Raw genomic sequence first — 22,537 nt, forward strand, 5'->3', positions numbered from 1 at the left:
ATGGCTGGAGGCATCTTCACCAATTTGGACAACTTGTGTAATGTGGACTGTACCAGCGTCCACCCCCTGGTGTGTCACCTCTGCCATGAGCAGTACCAGTGCCCCTGTCTGTTGGACTGTTACCACATCTTCTGTGCCCGCTGCCTTCGAGGCCGAACCAGTGACGGCCGCCTCAGCTGCCCCCTCTGTGGGTAAGAAAAAGCATTGTGAGGTTGATTTAGGTCAAATTGCGCCCCATATGTAGTCCATTACCAATGTTGTGAGGTAATGGAAAAGTCTGAAATTCCTACACAACCTAAACACAAGCTGTAGATGTTTGTTTTCATTTCCACACTCACATTGCGTTATATAGCCAACATTTCTCAGCTGTGAAACAGGATGTTACTTTCAAAGGAATACGTTTCCTTATTTGATCATAGTGCGACAAAAATATGTTTCAGTTGTATGCTAAATGTTTTGGCATCTATCCTGTAAAAAGGAGCCAAGTTATAACACCTGTAATACAAAATCAGTAATCCGCACACAATCCCTAAACATGGAGAACTAACAGATGCACACTGACTGTGGTGGACTCTCAGCATGTATCACGACAACCCTCTGTGATGCAAAACGCAGGTCAGGCAATCTTCTAAAATATGATTAAGCTCTGTAAATGTCTGTAAATGTCTGTAATAAAATATTTTGCTCCTTGAAGCGCCTTGGAGGGTCAAATGCTTTGTGTGAAGAGCTAGATTTGTCCTGCAGGCTCCAGTTTTGAGCCATGCTGCTCAAAGGGATTGGTTCCACATAACTTCATTAGTAGATTGGGTTTGGTTCATGCAGGAGATTTGAGGAGAATCCCATTGGTTTCAGAAAGCATCAGGTCTCTGTGTTGGTTTAGGAGGCAGCTCAGTGACCTATTGTTGCCCCTGTGTGTGTGTAGGGCAGTTCTGAGTGGCTGGAGCAGCTGCTGGGTCATCCCAGACTCTGATTTAGCCCTCGGCCATAACACACACCGCTCCACGGGGTCAGCAAGTTCTAATAAGACCAGTCACACAGCAAACAAAGCATATTGGCATTTGGCGGTGATGCCAGCAGCTTAGGCTAATCAGAAGTCACATGATACAGATCCATGTTCGTCCCTATTAAGGAATGACTTTTGGTCCAGTCACCTTCAGGTCTGCGATATTCATTTTCTCTGATCAGGGCAGGCAGATGTACAGAAGTAGACCATGTCACTATATGTTGCTAATGGACAAGAGTTTATTTAGGTTTTCTATATGGGTATTATTGTTATGTAATGGACAGAGTTTACTTTTTTTTTTTTTTTTTTTTTTTTTTTATATGGGTATTATTGTCATGAAATGGACAGAATATATTTTGTTTTTTTTTTATTTGAGTATTGTTATAAATTGGATATAGTTTATTTTTGATACAAATATTACCGCTAAGAAATTGACAGTTTATTTTTGTGCATTATTGTTATGGAACGGATAGTTTACTTTTGTTTTTGATATGTGTATTATTGATATGAAATGGACAGAGTTTATTTTGTTTTTGATATGTGCACTATTACTTCTGTGAAAAGGACTGAGTTTATTTTGATGTGAAATGCTGCTGCAAAATGGACAGTCAGTCCTTGATATGTACAGCAATTGTGTGTTTTGTGCTTAGTCAGAATTTAGTCTAATATGTGTAGGATTTTTGAGTTACTTATGGGATCTGACATGGGAATTTAGGATAGGTAGAAGGATGGAGTAAGGGGGCGGGTGATTATAAATTAAACTTCATCCTGCTCCTTTTCAAATGCTGGATTTTCTTTTATATATATATTCCTTTTGCTATTTGGTTTTAATGCTCATTTAAAATAAATAAACAAACAAACAAATATGGGTATAATTTGTCTGTTATAGATAACACTGGGTTACAAAAAAATGTTTTTTGCAAGTTGTCTAGGTTTTTTCAACTGAATTAGGACCATTTTGCACCACTAAATCCAAAAATGACATCTCTTTTTCTCAATCAGGTCAGGTTTTTTTGCTAATTTGATTTTGAAAAATTTGATCTTCTCACAAAACTGATGACATTTTTGTGACTTTATCAGTTGATTTTTTATATAGTTCTCACCCAAAATAGGTTTTAAGAGAAAAAAAATCATTTTCTAACAGGATTCCTGTTAGGTACAATGGTGTATTCACCGCAGATGTAGCAGAATACGTCAGGCTTATTTTTGCAAGATCTTCTAGTCGAAGCCATTTCATTCACCTGTAATATTAAAAAAAAAAAACATTAATCATAAATAGGCAAAAGTAAAATCTTCAGAACTCGTTTATTGCAAGAAATATGAAAGAATTTTGTATCATATGATGTGAAAATGCCCATAAATGTAAGCAAAAATGTTAAAAAGCCAATATGTAGCATAGTTCAGAAAGTTGACCTGATTGAGCAAAATGAATGTGATTTTTTGATTCAGCACACCAGAATTATCCTAAATCAGCTCAAAAAACTTCAACAATAAATTTGCTGTTGACCAGTGTAATCAGATACAACCCTAACATATTCATATTGAGGTTGTGAATGAGGAAATCTATAAATTTTAATGTCATTGCATTCCTCAGCTTTTCATCAATGCATTTCTCATTAAATGTGATTTCATTGTGACCATCATTTAGTGAGAAGCTGCTGAATTGTAACTCTACTCATTCACAGCTACCTCTTCTCAAAATGTTAATTTTGCTGATGATATAGTGGATGAATTAAAAAAAAAAAAAAAAAAAACACTCCACATATCCACTCTATACTACAAGATACTGATACTGAATACTGAATAGCATCGCCTAATCTCCAGACTTAAAACATTCATGCCCCTCACAGCTATTTGATATTCACCTTTGCTGGATTAGAGTGGATGCTGTAGTCAGCATAAGTTAAAGCAACAGTAGTGCACACCAAGGTAAAAAAAAAAAAAAAATTAGACGGAGGAAAAAACCGACAGTCATGGATTTTCTTTGTAAATAACCTAGTGGGCACAGAGCCGCTGTTCTCTGTTGTCTGGGCTAAAGCTATATGAGGTCTTCTGCCTGGCAGCTACTATTTCCATCAGCCGTAGCAGCAGCAGCCCACTAACAGCTGCTCAGTGAAGAAGCATGTAATCTAGGAATTCACTACTCTGCTATTAGTAGAACACAACAGATCCCTGCTGCTGTGAAAACTAGATAAAACATGGACAGCAGAAGGGGGAGGAACATTTGCATCCCTGCGACTGCATTAAAATGGTGGCAAACAACATAATACAGGCCTGTACAAATGCAGTTAATGTGACAGAAAACACTGACCACATCTGTAGTGTTTCCACCAAGTCCTTTAAATTCTTGGGGATATCAAAAAGCGGTTTTAGAATTTCATTAATCAATCTTTAATTTAACCCTTTCATGCATACTGGTCACTACAGTGGACAGCTATTCTACAGCTTTTCTCTTCTATATTCATGGATTGTTTTTTTTTGTTTTTTTTTCCCACACATATCTTTATTAAAGTTTTAAGACACTACATATCTTTTCTGACATGAACTGGTAACATTATGTAGATCTCTTCTGAGCACAAACCCCCAGAATCACAAAGCCCTCCCCATTGTTTTCACACAATTTATCAGTAAATACATGTTTCTGTGCATTAAAAATTAAATGTGTGGCATCCAGTTGAGTGGACATTTTTGCAACTTCATGAAAAATAGGTCCATAAGAATTTTTTTTAATGTATTTTTTACATTTTTAAAATCATTTTTATTTTTTAATTTATTTTTCAGAAGAAAATTTTCAATCGCATCGTTTTTTTCATGCCTGAAGAAGAATAAAAACACTCAGGAAAAAAATTTGATTAAGGTTCTCATAATTCGTGCATGAAAGGGTTAACTGAGGTGATTCTACAGCTTCTGTTTTGTAAGTCTGTGCACCCAGACTTCAGTTAACTAATCAGTTCTTATAGTATACAGGATAGATTACATGCTGTTTTCACACATCTACTAAATAGAAGAGCTGAGCTTGACTGGGAAATTAAATAACACTTTATGCAGATATCACGCTTACAGGTGTAGAACTAAGATCATTGGTTACACAGTGTGTGGTACACCAGAAGAAAACATGTTTTTAATCAGAGATGACACAGCGCCATCTTCTGGAATGTACAAGAAATTCAGACAGCACAAATTTGAAGGTTTTTAAACTTTAATACCCACCAGACACAGTTGAGTTTATTTTCAGTGTAAATTCAGCAAACTTAGAATTCTTCTTATAGATAATTACACACTGTTTGTATTAACACTTTACCCAGATTTGAACAAAAATGTATGAAAATGGCACAAATTATATATAGAGTGATATAATGCGACATGTCAGTGTTCTTCTTGATAGTCCTCAGTTTTCATGTCGTTCAGTCCAAGGTCTTCATTCTGCTCAAATGAGCGGGTGTACTTCTCTGTGGTCATCTCCGGGTCTGGTTCTGGGGCGTACACATTCTGCAAGTAGCTGTTTCCTGCCGGGTCATCCAAGACGATGTGGACATCCAATTCTCCAGCAATTATCTGGTCGATCTTCTTCCCAAACTCATTCAGCTTCTGTATCCGATCTTCCACGCCGCTGTCACCAGAGACGAAAGGGTTTTTGCCAACCACCATGTCTTTGATGTCTTTCAGCAGCCCCTCCAGAGTCGTGAACTTTCCCCCCAGAGCTGCCATCCCGAGCTCAAAGTCCAGCTCTGGTATACAGACTCCACATGTCTCCGACTTGAGCACGTCTCGGGTCATGTCAGAAGGGTCGGTGATGTGCAGGGTGATCTTGGTGCCCAGTTCTTCTGTCGCTCCACCTGATTTCACCTCATTGGTCCGATGGCCACAGCTGTCACAGTTTGTGGCCATGATGATGACCTCTTTGAAGTGAGGGATCTGGACCAGCTTCATGTTAGTTGAGGCCGGTGCATTGCATTCTGGGCAATTGGTGTTGAATACTAAAACCTCATTTCTCATGGTTTCCAAGTCGTTGCCAGCCGGTTCATTGTCTTCATCATCATCAGCCTTTAACCCCAGTAGAACATCTTGCTGGGATGTCCTTGTGAACCAGGTCACAGTTAGAGACTCATCTTTTTGAGGGGCATGTGGATTTTCAACAAAACTATTCCCTGAAGGATCCTCAATCACCAGAGTGAATTCATGCTCAACATCCTTTAACTTTTTCAGCTTCTGGATGAATTCATCTATCTTCTCAGCCACATCTGGTTGAATGGCCCTCCTCACTGGCTGGTCCTGCTCCAAACCTGCTACAGCCCGGTCCAAAAGACCCTCGATGGTAGAAAGAGAACCCTTCTGTGTGAATGGAGGGATTTCAAAATCCAGCTCAGGGATCCTGGTGGTTGCGCTGTCTGCTTTCACCACCTCCCGGTTCAAGTCCTGTTTGGTCTTCAGCTTCAGGGTATAACACACGCCTTTCTCTTGAATCCGACCCGCAGACTGGATTTCAGTGTTGGACCAACCGCAGTTATCACAGTTGAAGGAGCTGACGATTATTTCCTTGAAGAACGGGATTCTGGTCAGAAGTAAGCGGGTTGTGCCGTTTTCGTGGCAGTTCATGCACATGCTCTCTATCTCCGTGGGCTGTCCGTCTTCATCATCGGCGCTGATATCCTTGAAAACAGAACCTCGTACACTGTCTTCGGCTATGACGGACATGTTCTTCCTCTAAAATGCTGCTCTGGCCATAAAAACACTTGACGCTCTCGTACAGCTGTGTCTTTCTCTAGAACCTTCTAGATGACAGGATGACTAACCTACACTCCGCACGTTTGTTTCATTGGCTTTGATTTACTTCCTGTTCCGCATTTTCTTCTTCGCTGACGGCGGCGCTCTGCTGACGTCACTGCTGCCCCTAGAGGTTTTCTGGAGTACTGCAGGACAATAGTTTTGCTTTTTCTTTTTCTAAACCGGGGTGGGCAATTAACCCTTTCATGCACGAATTATGAGAACCTTTATCAAAATTTTTTTCCTGAGTGTTTTTATTCCTCTTTAGGCATGAAAAAAACAATGTGATAGAAAATTTTCTTCTGAAAAATAAATAAATAAATAAATAAATAAAATAAAAAATAATTTATAGAAAATTAAAAATACATTTAAAAAAGTAATAATGACAAAACAATTATTATGAATCTATTTTTCATGAAGTTGCAAAAATATCCACTCAGCTGGACACCACACGTTTAATTTTTGACACACAGAAACATGTATTTACTGATAAATTGTGTGAAAACTATGGGGAAGACTTGTGATTCTGGGGGTTTATGCTCAGGAGAGATCTACATAATGTTTCGAATTCATGTCAGAAAAGATATGTAGTGTCTTAAAACTTTAATAAAGATATGTGTAAAGGAAAAACAAAACAAAAAAAAACAACGAAAAGAACAACAAAATCCATGAATATACAAGAGAACAGCTGTAGAATAGCTGTCCACTGTAGTGACCACTATGCACGAAAGGGTTAATTTTCTTATGGGGCCACATGAGAAACTTTGACAATTATTAAGGGCCGAATCAATGCCCTTGCAGCTCTGCTCAATATACAGTATATCTCTATAAAAACAGTAAATGAAACAATACAATGACACAATGAAAATGTGGAGCACAGAATACTATTTAATGAATATTCACAAAAACATTTCTGAAACTGTGCAAAACCAGCTCCATGTTAACTTTACATTAAAAACCATAAATGCAGCTTTGTTTGTTTGCATATCTCAGTTCCTTTTCTGACTTCAGTGAAGAAATTTTTAGAAGTCTATGTCTTGTTAAAATCTTTGCATTCTTAATCAAACTTTCTTTCTTTTTTTGGTGTTAGCTGACATCTTAATGGGCTGAAACTGACCAACAAACCAATAAGCTTTATTATAACCTTAAGCTTTATGCTGAGTACGGAAAGTATGTGCGAAAAAACGCTAATTTAGCGGATCCTACAAAATAAAAGCTGTGCCGTTGCATTGGTTGCATCTATTACCATGACATATATTTGCATTAACTTTTAATTTGCCAGTGACCTCATGCAGGGTCAGCTATCGGGCTGCATGTGGCCTGCGGGCCTTACTTTGCCCAGGTCTGTTCTAAACGGAAGTTTTCAGGCAATATAACAAGGGAGTAGGTTTGAATTTGACATTGGTGGGGACACAAAAGTGCTCCAAGGCAGCACTCCTGAAAACTGATTCTTTTTTCTTTTTTTTTTGCAATCATAATTTTACATCATGTCGAGCTGATCAAATGAGCAAACAATCATAGTCAAAAAAAATTCAGTAATTGACATGTTTATAATGCATATCTGAATGTCTAAAGACAGTACAAGAATTTAATGCATTCTGCAAAGTTATTCTCATGACTAATATGTCCATTATTATTTAACCTCAACAGTGAATTTACAGCCTCTCCTCCAGCTTCTCCTCTTCCTTCTGTTGGGTTCCTTCTGTTGGGTTTCTGTAAATTGGCTTAAAATTTGACTTGATTTGATCTATCTCCCCTTTATGTGAAGCACTTTGTAACATGTTGTTTTAAAAAGTGCTATATAAATAAAGCTTTACTTACTTACGTACTTACTTACTCCTCCTTCTTCTCCTCCTCTACCTCCTCCTCCTTCTTCTCCTCTTCCTCCTCCCTCCTCTCTACTGTCTGTCACCTGACATAAATATGCTGATGCATGACATCTGAACAGATTGCGGATACAATGATCATAGAGTTTGATCATACAGTTATTGCCTGAGCAAAAAAGGCTTTTACTTTCAATGATTACATGTAATTTATTCCCCAAAAATATGGATAAAATCACATCTAGAATCACATTTAGAATCTGAGGTTTTATTGTATTTTCCCCACAAAATTTCTTTATTTGTGTTTTTTGCTCTCTTCCATAGAAATACATGAAAATAAGTAAAAATTAACTTAAAAAAATATATATCTGTTTGGCATTAAATAGTGTCTTTCATTGTATTGCTTGTGATTACACAGTAGTGGCTGGATATTGGTAGGGACGTGTCCCTAGCGTCCCTACCCAATTCTGCGCCCCTGCAATGTAATGATGAAATACTCATTCAGCAGTTTTTAAAAAGTGGTTTATAATACATTTAATTGATTCACTAGTCTTCTGTGCACCTATGTTCCATGTTTTAATTCAGCCAAACAATTGAAATTCTTCCTCTAGTATTCTTCTACTTGCCAACCACAGTTTTTAAACAAAATGTAAAAACTAAACTTGAGTTGAATGACCTTCCATTAGAATATGTCAAAAACGACAAGTACCTTGGACATATTGTATCTGATAACACTGGTCAACAACAGATTTATTGTTTAAGTTTTTTGAGCTGATTTAGGATCATTTTGGTGTGCTGAATCCAAAAATCACATTCATTTTGCTCAATCAGGTCAACTTTCTGAACTATGCTACATATTGGCTTTTTAATATTTTTGCTTACATTTATGGGTGTTTTCACATCATATGATACAAAATTCTTTCATATTTCTTGCAATAAACGAGTTCTGAAGATTTTACTTTTGCCAATTTATGATTAATGTTTTTTTTTTTTAATATTACAGGTGAATGAAATGGCTTCGACTAGAAGATCTTGCAAAAATAAGCCTGACGTATTCTGCTACATCTGCGGTGAATACACCATTGTACCTAACAGGAATCCTGTTAGAAAATGATTTTTTTTCTCTTAAAACCTATTTTGGGTGAGAACTATATAAAAAATCAACTGATAAAGTCACAAAAATGTCATCAATTTTGTGAGAAGATCAAATTTTTCAAGATCAAATTAGCAAAAACACCTGACCTGATTGAGAAAAACAGATGTCATTTTTGGATTTAGCGGTGCAAAATGGTCCTAATTCAGTTGAAAAAACCTAGACAACTTGCAAAAAACATTTTTTTGTAACCCAGTGTAATCTTAGTGATGATAATGACATTCAAACTGAGGTTAGGAGTCTTTCTGGCAGGAGTAATTTTTAATCTCTCGCAGGTTTTATTTTTGTTCCAGTACCGTTAAGAATAAATTGTTCATATCCTTTAGCTCGAATATGTATCTCTGTTACTTATGGGTTAATTTTAAACGTTGCACTGCTCACTCAGTCAGAGTTGCTTTTAACAATGCATTCTGTTTTATACGTGGTTTTTATCGTAGCTGTAGTGCTAGTGGTATGTTCTGTTTTAATGGTGTTCGTTCTTATTATTAGGTGTTACGGAAAGCAGTTTTGAATTTTATACTGCGTTTAAGTCATTCTAGAAATGTTGTGATTTTTACAATTGTTAACTCTGACTTTTATATTGATTCTACACTTGTTAAATACTGGCACCAGCATCTTTATACTTGTTATTGGAGATAGGGTGTGTGCATGTGTGTCGTTTTTACATTTATAACCCTTTTTTATTATCTTTTTAATGCTCGTTATACTTTATGGACTGTAACTATTTCCATGTCTGATACAAGTAAATAATTGAAAAAAAATGTTGTGATTGGCTCTGAACAAACCTCTGTATCTTTCATTTATTTTCAAGTCAATGATGGTGCGAAATCTGACAGGAAGGCAAGGAGTGAGGAGTTGACAGAGGTGGCACACAAGACAGACATGGACGTGACATGAGTGAGGGTGGGGGGCGGGTACAGGAGGGGGGGCTGACATGTGATGACAGAATCAAATCACAACATATCAACCAAATACAGACCAGTTATTAAAACGACAAAAACACACCCTTCAGTGTAAGTTTGCGCATGACTCATGTGGCGGTGAGTGTTTATATGTGTCTGTTTGTTTGTGTACGTGTGTGTGGTGTGTGTACACCTGTGTGTGAATGCCTGTGTTGTATGGGTAAGTACTGATTGCCACTTTCTTTTTTTTTTTTTTTTTTTAAATTCACTTTTTTATTGACATTCTGCATCAATTTTGACAAAGATATTCATTTTAAATGTCATCAACAATATATCAGTCTGAATGTCCCATTTTTTTAAACAATGGAACAAACAAAAAGAACATTAACAAGTAGGGAGTGAATTGCAGTTATTACATTTACTATATCTAATCTTCTATACAAAAATAAAAGCATCAAAGTCCGGTCTGCGTGGCATGATGTATTCCATCCATTTCTTCCAGCGCTTAAAAAACAAGTCCTTCTTATAGTTCACCTCTGCAGTAAGTCTCTCCATCTTATACAGGGTGGGGAAGCAAAATTTACAATGAACATTTAGTTGTTTTTTCTCAGCAGGCACTACGTCAATTGTTTTGAAACCAAACATATACTGATGTCATAATCATACCTAACACTATTATCCATACCTTTTCAGAAACTTTTGCCCATATGAGTAATCAGGAAAGCAAACGTCAAAGAGTGTGTGATTTGCTGAATGCACTCGTCACACCAAAGGAGATTTCAAAAATAGTTGGAGTGTCCATAAAGACTGTTTATAATGGAAAGAAGAGAATGACTATGAGCAAAACTATTACCAGAAAGTCTGGAAGTGGAGGAAGCAACAAAAAACGGACCAAAGCTTTTATTAAAGCTCTCAAATCCAAAATCCTAAAGGATCCAAACAAATCCATGAGAAAAATGGCAATTGAACTTGAGGTAGACAACAAGACCGTTAGAAATGCAGTAAAATATGATTTGAAGTTAAAATCTTACACAAGAACACCAAAACACTTGTTGACAACAGCAACAAATCCAACTTTAGCAATTTTTGGGAATCCTGTTTATGGCCGCCTTCTAGCCCAGATCTAAACCCTCTGGATTCTGCTATTTGGGACGTTTTAGAACATGCTACCAATAGAACATCACACAGCAATGTCGACTTTCTTAAAGATACTATTAAAGAAGAATGGGAGAAGTTGTCACCCGAATATTTGAGGAACACTTGCGCAAGTTTCAGGAAGCGTGTGAAGGCAGTTATTGAGAAAGAAGGAGGACACATAGAATAAAAACATTTTCTATTATGTACATTTTCTTGTGGCAAATAAATTCTCATGACTTTCAATAAACTAATTGGTCATACACTGTCTTTAAATCCCTGCCTGAAAATATTGTAAATTTTGCTTCCCCACCCTGTATATACTGAACAACAAAAGAAACGCAGGTATGTTTCGGTATTGGTTTATATGGGAGTTTTATTATGAATATTGGTTTCATATGAGATATTTATATCCAGCTGTGGAATTTCCAGTGGGTCTCTCTTGCTGTCCTTGTAGCACTGAGTTGACGGTCACGGAGATGGGCCAAGCCAATATGGCGATCCTGACTACGGGTGGTCACACGTGGTCTTCCGGATCTTGGTCTGTCCCGAGTGGTCCCTGTGTCACGGAATCGTGTCCTCAGCCTACTGATGGTGGACTCGTGCACTTGCAGACGTCTGGCAACGTTGCGAGCCGTTAAACCAGCATCAAGCATACCAATGGCGCGTTCTCTCAGATTATCGTTAAGGCGAGGCATCGTGGTAATGCAGTAACTTTTGAATCGTACCATTTCTTTTTATAGCCCCCGGATAAACAAAGGGAATCGCCACTCCCATTTGTTGCTCCCACTACCATATCACTCTAAATGTACCGCACCTCCGATACTTTGTACACGTGCTCAACACCACTCGTGGTCGTGTTTGCCTGCAAACATACACTCCAATGGTTACAACTCACTTATTGTAATGTGTATCTCAGTTGACAACTCAACAGGACAGCTGAACTCTTGCCTAAATTAACGACCAAAACTTGCGTTTCTTTTGTTGTTCAGTATATGTCCACTGTAATGTCCATCCACATGCTCAGCGTTGGGCTTTCTGATGAAAGCCATTTTCTTGTGATGGCTTTTTTGGCCACTATTAGCTGGATATTAAATAAATATTTGTCTCTCTTTGACCATCCTTCTGGTATAAGTCCAAAAAAATAAAGATTTACATTCAAAGGATAAGTGGCTCCCGATAATTTCTTGTGTTTCCTTATGTATTTCCTTCCGGTAATTTTCGATAACTGAACAATTCCAGAAGAGATGATAACGATTTGCATTTGTATTACCACATTTTCTTCAGCAACTTGGGGAGTTATCGCTATAGTGGGACTTTTGATGCGGTGGAATGAAATATCTAATCAAGCTTTTCCAGCCAAACTCTTTCCAACTCTGTGAACTACTACACTTCCATTGATATTCCCAGACTCTTATCCACTCTTCTTCTGTCAGATCCAGTCCTCCCTCTATTTCCCATTTTGTTTTTATATATAAAGTGGAATGTGTTTTCATGTTAACAAGCCCTTTGTATAGACCTGAGATTATACCTCTGTTTTTGTGTGAATCATAAGCTCTTATGAATACATCCAATAACTGATTGCTTTTTTCTGCTACATTTTTTATTTTTTGATTAACAAAGTGTCTCAGCTGTAGGCAACGATAGAAATCTTGTGTCTCTAGAGCAGGGGTGTCAAACTCATTTTGGTTCAGGGGCCATATTTAGCCCCATTTGATCTCAAGCAGGCCAGACCAGTAAAATAATGACTTAATAATCTAGAAATAATGACAAATCCAAGTTTTTAATTTTGTTTTAGTACTAAAAACCCCCATTAAATTATGAAAATATTTACATTTTCTAAAAAAGATGTGCATAACCTAAAAAAACAGACATTTCATTTGAAAAATTAGTGCAATTTTAACAATATTATGCCTCGACTTATTATTCATATATGTACATTTACACACAGTGTTCCATAAACATTTGGTAACAGGCAGGATATTGTTAAAATTTTGGAGTTTGGAACTAAAATTTGAACAATTTCTACAATATTCCATCTGTTATTATTAACACAACTACAGATCACAGTGGATCCATAAATGCACCAAACATTTAGTAACAGGCAGAATATTGTACATTTCAGGTTGTTCATCTTTGTTTTTATTTATGTATTTATTTGCATTTTATTGTGAAAAAATAGTTTTGTAAATGTTAATATTTTCACAGTGTAATCTTTTTTTTTTTTTTTTCACCTACATTTTTTCCACATAATTTTTCACAATAAAATTTGTCACTGTCATTATTTATGGGTTATTGTGTTGTTATTTTTACTATAGATCACATTAGTCTGTATGTGACACCTGAACCAGACTGATTTTGACAACCTTGACTGTTCAGGTTCATTTTTGCACTTTCATCCCACGGGCCAGAATGGAACCTTTGGCGGGACAGATTTGGCCCCTGGGCCGCATGTTTGACTCCTGTGCTCTAGAGCATATTTCTCTTTAATTCTTTCAAAACTAAGTAGTATATTATCCTTTATAATCTTACATATAGCCGTTATACCTTTATTCGCCCACTCTTTAAATCTATTATCTAATTTATTTGGTGCAAATTGTGTGTCGTATGCACACCACTTAAGGATCACTATATCTTTTTCTGATTGCCACTTTCAGTTGTTGTGCCATACAGTGGTGGATCAAAACTCTCTTTTCTTAAACTTTGTCATTTGCCTCAGTTACCCATCCGTACTGAAAGGCAGTACTGCTCTTCCACCTGAGGACCGTTTGCTGAAGTTCCTGGTCGACAGTAATGCAGATGCTGAAGAGGCGGTCCAATGTGCCAACTGTGACCTGGAGAGTAACAAAAAGGTACATAGTGATAGACATTTAAGTCATGTTGTAGAAAACGTTGTACAGTAAGGCTGCTGTGAAAATCAAAAATGTGAAAAAGCACAAGCCTGAATTGCTTTATGTCAAAGTTAAATGCAGCAGAAGCAACCTGTTCCTTTAAGATGCATGAAAGAATTTAAAAAGAGGTACAAAGACACAATTTTTCAGAGGTAGAGGGGGCTCACTGGGTGTCCTAAAGATGTACAAGTATGTGGTAAGTGTGTGTAAATGTATGTATAGGTGTGTATGAATGTTTGTTTGAATGTTTTTATTATTGTGTCTTGCATAAAAAAAACATGCCCAGCCCTTCCATGGGCTTATAAGACACCAAAAATACAAACCAAAAATCAAACACCAGACATTAGGCACAATAGATATGAACAAAACAAAATGGTGACCTATTTAAACAAACACATCTGCCACTTTTTCCAGGCTTTACAAACAAAGAATGCTAATTTATACAGGGTGGGGAAGCAAAAATTTACAATGAACATTTAGTTGTTTTTTTCTCAGCAGGCACTGCGTCAATTGTTTTGAAACCAAACATATATTGATGTCATAATCATACCTAACACTATTATCCATACCTTTTCAGAAACTTTTGCCCATATGAGTAATCAGGAAAGCAAACGTCAAAGAGTGTGTGATTTGCTGAATGCACTCGTCACACCAAAGGAGATTTCAAAAATAGTTGGAGTGTCCATAAAGACTGTTTATAATGGAAAGAAGAGAATGACTATGAGCAAAACTATTACCAGAAAGTCTGGAAGTGGAGGAAGCAACAAAAAACGGACCAAAGCTTTTATTAAAGCTCTCAAATCCAAAATCCTAAAGGATCCAAACAAATCCATGAGAAAAATGGCAATTGAACTTGAGGTAGACAACAAGACCGTTAGAAATGCAGTAAAATATGATTTGAAGTTAAAATCTTACACAAGAACACCAAAACACTTGTTGACAACAGCAACAAATCCAACTTTAGCAATTTTTGGGAATCATGTTTATGGCCGCCTTCTAGCCCAGATCTAAACCCTCTGGATTCTGCTGTTTGGGGCGTTTTAGAACATGCTACCAATAGAACATCACACAGCAATGTCCACTTTCTTAAAGATACTATTAAAGAAGAATGGGAGAAGTTGTCACCCAAATATTTGAGGAACACTTGCGCAAGTTTCAGGAAGCGTGTGAAGGCAGTTATTGAGAAAGAAGGAGGACACATAGAATAAAAACATTTTCTATTATGTACATTTTCTTGTGGCAAATAAATTCTCATGACTTTCAATAAACTAATTGGTCATACACTGTCTTTCAATCCCTGCCTGAAAATATTGTAAATTTTGCTTCCCCACCCTGTATACATTAGAACTAAACAACCATTTCATCTTGTCATCATCAGTGCTCCAGAACATATCAGGATTTCGGATACACATATCATCAAACAAAGGGGCTCTCAGTTCATCATATAGAGGACAATACAAAAGAAAATGTGATTCATTTTCCACTTCCCCCAAATCACACAGTGTGTATGTATGTGTGTATATATGTAGGTGTATATGTATGTATAGATCTGTGTATGAATATGTATTTACATATATGTGTTATTGTATTATGTGTTTATGTAAATCATATTATATTTGTTCATAATAATATAAAGCCAGAAACCTAATTATTTACTTGTAAGGATCAGTCATATTATGGCATAGTGTATAGATATGATTAGACTAGGAAGGTTATTGTTGTTATTTATTATATAAGGAGAAGGGGTGGGAGTTTATAAGTTGTACTTCTTCTCACTCCTTTTCGAATATGTATTATTACCTCCGCCAAGGAGGTTATGTTTTTGTCAGGGTTTGTTTGTCTGTCTGTCTGTTTGTCTGTCCGTTAGTGTGCAACATAACTCAAAAAGTTATGGACAGATTTTGATGAAATTTTCAGGGTTTGTTGGAAATGGGATAAGGAAGAAATGATTAAATTTTGGTGGTGATCGGGGGTGGGGGGGCCCACGGGGGGGGCCCACGGGGGGGGCGCAGACCAGAAAATTTCATCAAAATCTGTCCATAACTTTTTGAGTTATGTTGCACACTAACGGACAGACAAACAAACCCTGGCAAAAACATAACCTCCTTGGCGGAGGTAATCAATCAATCAATCAATCAATCAATCAATCAATCAATCAAAGATTTAAGAAAAAAATTGATGCTGTTGTTTTATTTTAAGAAAAGCATTTATCAGACCTAAAAGGCACAAGTATATTTTGCACCCTGTTTGCATGTTTGTCACGTGTGAAGTCAATTTCTCTCTACTTCATATCTCATTGTTCCCGTCTTTTCACTTTATTTTTCCTATTTTTCACAGGACATGGGAATGATGTACTACTGTAACACTTGCAGCCAGCCACTGTGCAGCGCCTGCAGGGAGCTAACACACAAGGCCAGAATGTTTTCCCATCATGAGATTGTGTCCTTGGCCAAACGCACTAAAGCCAAACACAGGAAGTGCTGTGAGTGCCACCTGTAATTTCCTCGCTCCAGAAATATTGCACGCCAACAACGGCTTTATTAAACCAGTGGTAATGTACTTGTATGTTCCTAATGAGAAATGGAGTCCCTCCTGCGCTCTGCTTGGGCTACAATTAAATTCTGAAAAGCATCTACTTACTTAGTCTAATTCCGCCTTTCAAACAGCCCAACAGCAGTTCTTACGGCTCCCTGTGCTCACACTCCATTATGAAAGGCATGATTTGAACACTGGGTGGTAAACTCCAGCTGGTACAAGTTGTTCTCTCCATTTTATCAGCCAACTTATGTTAGTATTCTGCAGCGTTTTCTTTAAAGTCTGTTTGTCTCATGTCTGTTCTTTGGAAAAGCAGAATACTCACACTCTGGAAACCCTGCCAGCTGAAGTTAAAAGATGCTTGTGTCTCCACAGCTCTCCACGAGGAACCCTACATCCTCTTCTCAACACAGAACAAGTCTATGCTTTGCATTAAATGCTTCAGAGACATGCAAGTGTGAGTGATTCCACTACAGAATATTCAGAGCTTCTCTTCTCTTCTCTTCTCTTCTTCTCTTCTCTTCTCTTCTCTTCTCTTCCTCTTCTCTTCTCTTCTCTTCTCTTCTCTTCTCTTCTCTTCTCTTCTCTTCTCTTCTTCTCTTCTCTTCTCTTCTCTTCTCTTCTCTTCTCTTCTCTTCTCTTCTCTTCTCTTCTCTTCTCCTCATATTGAGTATATTAAAAGTAAAATGTCCAAAAACTGCATAAAATACTGTGTAAAAAAGGGACTTCCTAAATAAAAACAGCCTATACATGATATACTGTTCTGTGGTTCTGCTCTACTTAACCTATTTTGCAGAAATATGGGGAAATGCAGGAAAAACTAGTATAGATACATGAGTAAAATTACAAAAAAAAAGCAATTAGAATAATTAGTAAAGTAGGATATTTTAAAGCAACTAATAATTTATTTATTCAGCTTAATACCTTAAAAATTGCTGGATATTGTTTATATTAAAATATTAGAGATGATTTATGAAGTAAAACATAATATTGTTCCAAATACCATTCAAGAGTCCTTTAAATTAAGAGAGAGTAACTATAATTTAAGAGGTCTTCACATTTTTTAATGTATGAAAGTGAGAACAAATGTAAAGTCCAGATGAAATTGTGGAATGGAGTTGATGAATTTAAATTGTTCACTTCTCTGACAAAGTTTAAAAAATGTTAATGTTAATTTTTAATTTAATGTAAGCGGTGTGTCAGGTGAAAAGGATAAGCAAATAATAAGCTTTTTCTTCAAGCCTATGCCTTTTTTTGGTTTTTGTGTTTTTTGTTGTTGTACTGTGTACGGTGATTTGTGTACAAACCAAAAATAAATCTTTTATTCTTCTCTTCTCTTCTCTTCTCTTCTCTTCTCTTCTCTTCTCTTCTCTTCTCTTCTCTTCTCTTCTCTTCTCTTCTCTTCTCTTCTCTTCTCTTCTCTTCTCTTCTCTTCTCTTCTCTTCTCTTCTCTTCTCTTCTCTTCTTCAGTAACTTATATTTTTTTTGTATACCACAGGGAGAGTCGGACTCACTGCATTGATATTGAAACAGCATACGTGCAAGGGTGTGAAATGTTGGACCAGGCTGTGCTGGTGAGAGAGTGTGCTTCATCTCCATGCATTTGACATTCAAGACAAAAAAAAAGTATCATAAATATTTTAAATACCACTGGGGATGATTTGGAGTCCAAAAAAATCCACATTAACATGCAAGATTTCAAAAAATATTCTAAGGCACAATGTAGGATTTGTGTAAAAATAAAATGCCTTAATTACTTCATGGCAATCATTTAAAATATTTTAACCTCCTAAGACCCAGCTATGGGTTTTCTGTCCACATTTGTGGACAAGAGTATCACAACTTTATAAAAAAAAGAAAAGAAAAGAAAACTGTCCACCACAAAGGACATTCCATAAAAATTTTAAAAACTGCATCTGAAGAAACTGTTGCATCATGATTTTTCCAACATAGACACTTATTTAATAAAAAACAAAAAAAAAGCTTGTACTTTGTTGAGATTTCTTGGCTCTCAGGAGGTTAAATGATGAAACGATCTTTTGAATGATTTTTGAAATGATTGCCATCAAGTAATAAAAGCATTTTTCACACAAGAATCTAAGATTTTTTGAAATCTTAGGTGTTAATGTGGATTTTTTTGACTCCAAATAGTAAGACACACCACAAGTTTCCAAAGAGCACCTGTGGATAATCACCAAGAAGACCCAGCAGCACTTCCACTTTGTTGGTTTAGACCACTGGGGATGATATTCTGAAATGAGATACTGGTGTGGGTGCACTGACATTTGTATACTCAGTGCCAATGAAAACGCAACACTTGAATGTGTTTTATTGTTCCTGAGCTGCATCAATATGTTTAAGTTTCACCTGTATAAGATAATCCCAGACAATTTCTTAACAACCTGAGACGGGTTGAGCTATTGTCACGCTTGAATGAACTTGTCTGCATTCATAAGACTTGTTTTTGAACTGCTCAACTTAAGGAACTGTGGTCAGTTAAGGAGTGCTCATGTTCTGTATATAAAGGCAAGCTGAAAAGCATGAAAATCATTTGCAATAACTCAGCGATGCCCAGACTGACCCGTGACCAAAGATGCCATACTATGGGGCTCCTGGAGGCCGGAATCTCTGCTCGGCAGGTGGCGCGCTGTTTTGGATGCAATGTGTCCACCATAGTCAGGATGCAACAGAGGCATGAAGAAACTGGCTCAGCTGCAGACAGACCTCGCCCTGGACGAGCACATGTGACCACGCCACAGCAGGATCGCTACATTGAGCTGCAGCACCTCCGGGACCGCTTTGTGACTTTTGGTTTTGGAAGTCCTTGAGTTTCTTTCTTTATCCTTATTTTTTGTCTACAAATTTGGATGTGATTTTTGATTTTTACTGTATAGAAATGGCCTATGATTAATTCCAAAGAGCTTATGGAATAAAAATCCTCATCGATTTAAAAAAAATATAAAAATCTTCAAGTGGTGCGTTTTCAGTGGCACTGAGTATAAAATTTGAAAAAATGCACAGTACAGCATCAAACAAAATTAGTCAAATGTTAATTCTTAATGTGGTGTAATAGGATTGTGTGGCTTTGACGTTTTGTACTGACAGTGAGTGCTTCGTTCTGTAGGTGGTGAAGGAGCTGCAGACTTCCACCAGAGAAGCAATCGTGTTGCTGAGAGCGATGATAGGAGAAGTGTGTCTGAATGTGGAGGAAGAAGAGAGTGCAATTTGTACTCTTTTTAACAACCTGCAGGTTATATTATGATCCTATTGCAGTGTATTTTCTTTGCTTACGCAGTCACACACACTTTGACTAATTTACTGAAATATAATATACTTCTTTAAACATACCGCAGGCTCATTCAGACCTTTTAAACAGATAACATGTTCTTCAAGTTTTTAAAAAAAATTTAATAATTTGTAATAACAGAGAAGACAAAGAAAAAACTGCGGTAGTGGGTACATAATTTAACAACAGAAGTTCAGTAATTAGGGTTTTTCTTGGCAGGATTTAACAAAAGCCCAAGGACTGTGAATACCATCAGGTCTATCATTGTCTTTGAGAACAAGAGCAGTCTGTCCACAAACTCCTTATACCAATTAACCATCCTTAAGCAGTTTGGTTTGTTTCCAATTAATTAAAAGAATCCATTTGGCTGGGGAAATACCCACTTTCACACCTCGAATACACACAGCAGGACAAGGTTTGATATATAGTACTGTCCAAAACTCCAAGGCCACCTTTATCTTTGTTGTTTATGCAGTGTTGAAATGAGCATACATATTTATTTCTCAGTGCACTGCCTTAAAAGACACAAAAAAAAGCTGAACCAAATGTGTTAAAGTTAAAGCAGTGTTTTTCAACCTTGGGGTCGGGATACCACATGGGGTCGCCTGGAATTCAAATGAGGTTGCTTAAAATTTCTAGTTGATAAAAATAAAAGACGACATACTAATAAAAAAATATATGGTGAGTTGAGAGAGACAACCACAATACATACCAGACATGACAAACTGTGAAGCTGAAACTGCAGCACTGCGGTTCTGTTTATCTGTCAAATGTTCATTGTGGTCAGTTTCAGATGCTGCAGCTCTTTCATAATTCATAGTTTGAGTTCTTGTTTGTTCAGTATTAATTTGCGGCCTTGTAAATCCAAGCTGGACTGACTGTACATAAAAAAAGATAAAATTCTCACTTTGTGCAGTCATCTCAACCTGGCTTTTCTACCTCTGTCCATAATCATATACATTATATAGACTAAATGTCGTCTAAAATTAACATTTATTTGCAACATAGTACAGCAAACTATTACATGATCAAAAACAAATTCATTTTAGCAAAAAAAAAAAAAAAAAAAAAGTCTTAGTTTTGCACGTCTGGGGTCGGCAGAAATTTGTGATGTTAAAAAAGGTTGGGAACCACTGGGTTAAAGTCGCTATTTTTTTTACAAACTCTGACCCCATGACTAAGAAATACCCCAAACAGTTGAACACATCTGACATGTGTTGAATGAAACCTGGTATAAAACATCAGAAGATTAATGCAATAAACCTCATATTGTCTGAATAAAAGGGTTAAAGACATGTTGAGTGTAAAGGAATGTCAAACTAGATGCTTCTTCTTCGGTTCATAGAAGCTGTTTTTTAATCAAATGTTTGTTTTTACTGCTGTACATATTTCACATATAGTATCCAGATTGGACCTTAACCCTTAAAGACCCAGAGCTACTTTTGTGGCAGTTCCCAAATGAAATTTTCTCTCTATTTAACCTTTCTTAAATGATTTGTCACCATTTTTTATAATATTACCCTCTGTATTTTGTGTTTCTTGAATAAAAATCCAGTATTTTCCCATATTTAATTTTCTGATCATGTAGAAGTTGATGAAAAGCTCAGATTAAAATTAACTGTCATAATATCAGAAACAGAGAAAACTACAGAAAGTGTTCTTTTTCAGCAAATCTATCATTAATTATGTGTCTCCATCCACTGTCATTGATCCAACTCCATGGGTTTTACTGGTGAATCAATGTTGTAGAAGATGACGGTGTTTCCACAGTAACCACAGAACTTCTGAGCGTCCAAATGGGTCATATCTGATGACCATGAAAAGACGAATAACTGTATTTTCCATCAGTTATTGACATGGATTGATAAGATTAGTGGATCAACAGGTATTAAACATGGTATATTGGTAGATGATTTTGGTTTCCAGTGGTTGTTTGGATCTTTATGGGTTAATACAGAGACGGAGACGTGCATATGTGTGATCATTAAAACTTAATTAAACCAACAAACCTATTACTGGACCAGGACTAAGAAGACATGACAGGTTTTTAGTTACACTGAACCAAAATTGTTTAACCCATAAAGACTCAAACATCCGCTGTTGACCCAAACCATCTACTGATCTAAACTGTTGAATACCTGTTGATCCACTAATCCTATCAATACATGTAAATAATTGGTGTAAAATACAGTTCTTCATCTTTTCTTGGTCATCAGATATGACCCATTTGGACGTTCAGAGGCTCCATAATTACCATGGAAACACCGTCATCTTCTACAGCATTCATTCACCAGTAAAACCCATGGAGTTGGATCAGTGACAGTAGATGAAGACACTGGGTTTATGTTCAGTTAATGATAGATTTGCAGAAAAAGTCATCATTTCTTCAGTTTTCTCTATTTTTGATATAATAATCCTCAATTTTAATCTGAGCTTTTATGAACATCTACATGATCAGTGAGTTAAATATAATAAAATGCATGATTTTCACTGAAAAAACCCCCCACAAAATACAGAGGATAATATTGTATAAATGACAATAAATCACTTAACCTGTTAAACCCTGACCGTATTTTCAGGGGAAAAACGCCTAAAAAGACATACCCAAAGTAAATGAAGAATTACTCCACAATAATAAGGTCCATATGGATGTTCTTGGTGTCTATGGACATTTACAGACCTCACAGAATCTATTCCCATTGTTGAAAATATTGTATCTATTACTATGCCTGAGTAAACTGTAACAAACTAAAAGAGAAATTAGAATTTTTTATCCTCGCCTGTTTTTTTTCGGCTGGATTTACGATGATATGCATAAATTAATTGTTCGTGTCGGAGATTTTTAATAGCGTATATTTCACCCCACAAATATTCAAAATCATGTCTGAACATTAAAGTTTGCACTAAAATACACTTTTGATGTACTTTTATTAACATTAGGGTCTAAACTTTGAGCAAAAGTTGAAAAAAACATTCGTTGTCCTGATTTATTATATTTCTTATAGTAGATGAATATTAATATAATTTTTTCGGCCCGCGGACGGGC

At 36.6% G+C, this 22,537-nt stretch overlaps 2 protein-coding genes across 2 annotated transcripts in view; one reads left to right on the forward strand and one right to left on the reverse strand.

The window, feature by feature from the left end:
- The window catches only part of rnf207a (ring finger protein 207a), a 45,704-nt gene continuing 23,167 nt past the window's right edge, over positions 1-22,537 (forward strand). The window contains exons 1-6 of the mRNA XM_030134705.1: positions 1-191; positions 13,499-13,631; positions 16,008-16,152; positions 16,581-16,662; positions 17,704-17,779; positions 19,330-19,455. Coding sequence (XP_029990565.1) covers positions 1-191; positions 13,499-13,631; positions 16,008-16,152; positions 16,581-16,662; positions 17,704-17,779; positions 19,330-19,455 — 753 coding nt within the window. The remainder of the gene's footprint in view (positions 192-13,498; positions 13,632-16,007; positions 16,153-16,580; positions 16,663-17,703; positions 17,780-19,329; positions 19,456-22,537) is intronic.
- Positions 4,025-5,848, reverse strand: zpr1 (ZPR1 zinc finger). Its single transcript, XM_030134706.1, has one exon. It carries the CDS (start codon positions 5,696-5,698, stop codon positions 4,370-4,372), a length of 1,329 nt encoding a protein of 442 aa, XP_029990566.1. The 5' UTR covers positions 5,699-5,848; the 3' UTR covers positions 4,025-4,369.

This window comes from Sphaeramia orbicularis, chromosome 5 (genome assembly GCF_902148855.1).
Source record: "Sphaeramia orbicularis chromosome 5, fSphaOr1.1, whole genome shotgun sequence".
Classification (NCBI taxonomy): domain Eukaryota; kingdom Metazoa; phylum Chordata; class Actinopteri; order Kurtiformes; family Apogonidae; genus Sphaeramia; species Sphaeramia orbicularis.

Excerpts from the sequence above, each read along its gene's own strand:
- zpr1 (XM_030134706.1), bottom strand. The coding sequence starts at position 5,698 with ATGTCCGTCATAGCCGAAGACAGTGTACGAGGTTCTGTTTTCAAGGAT.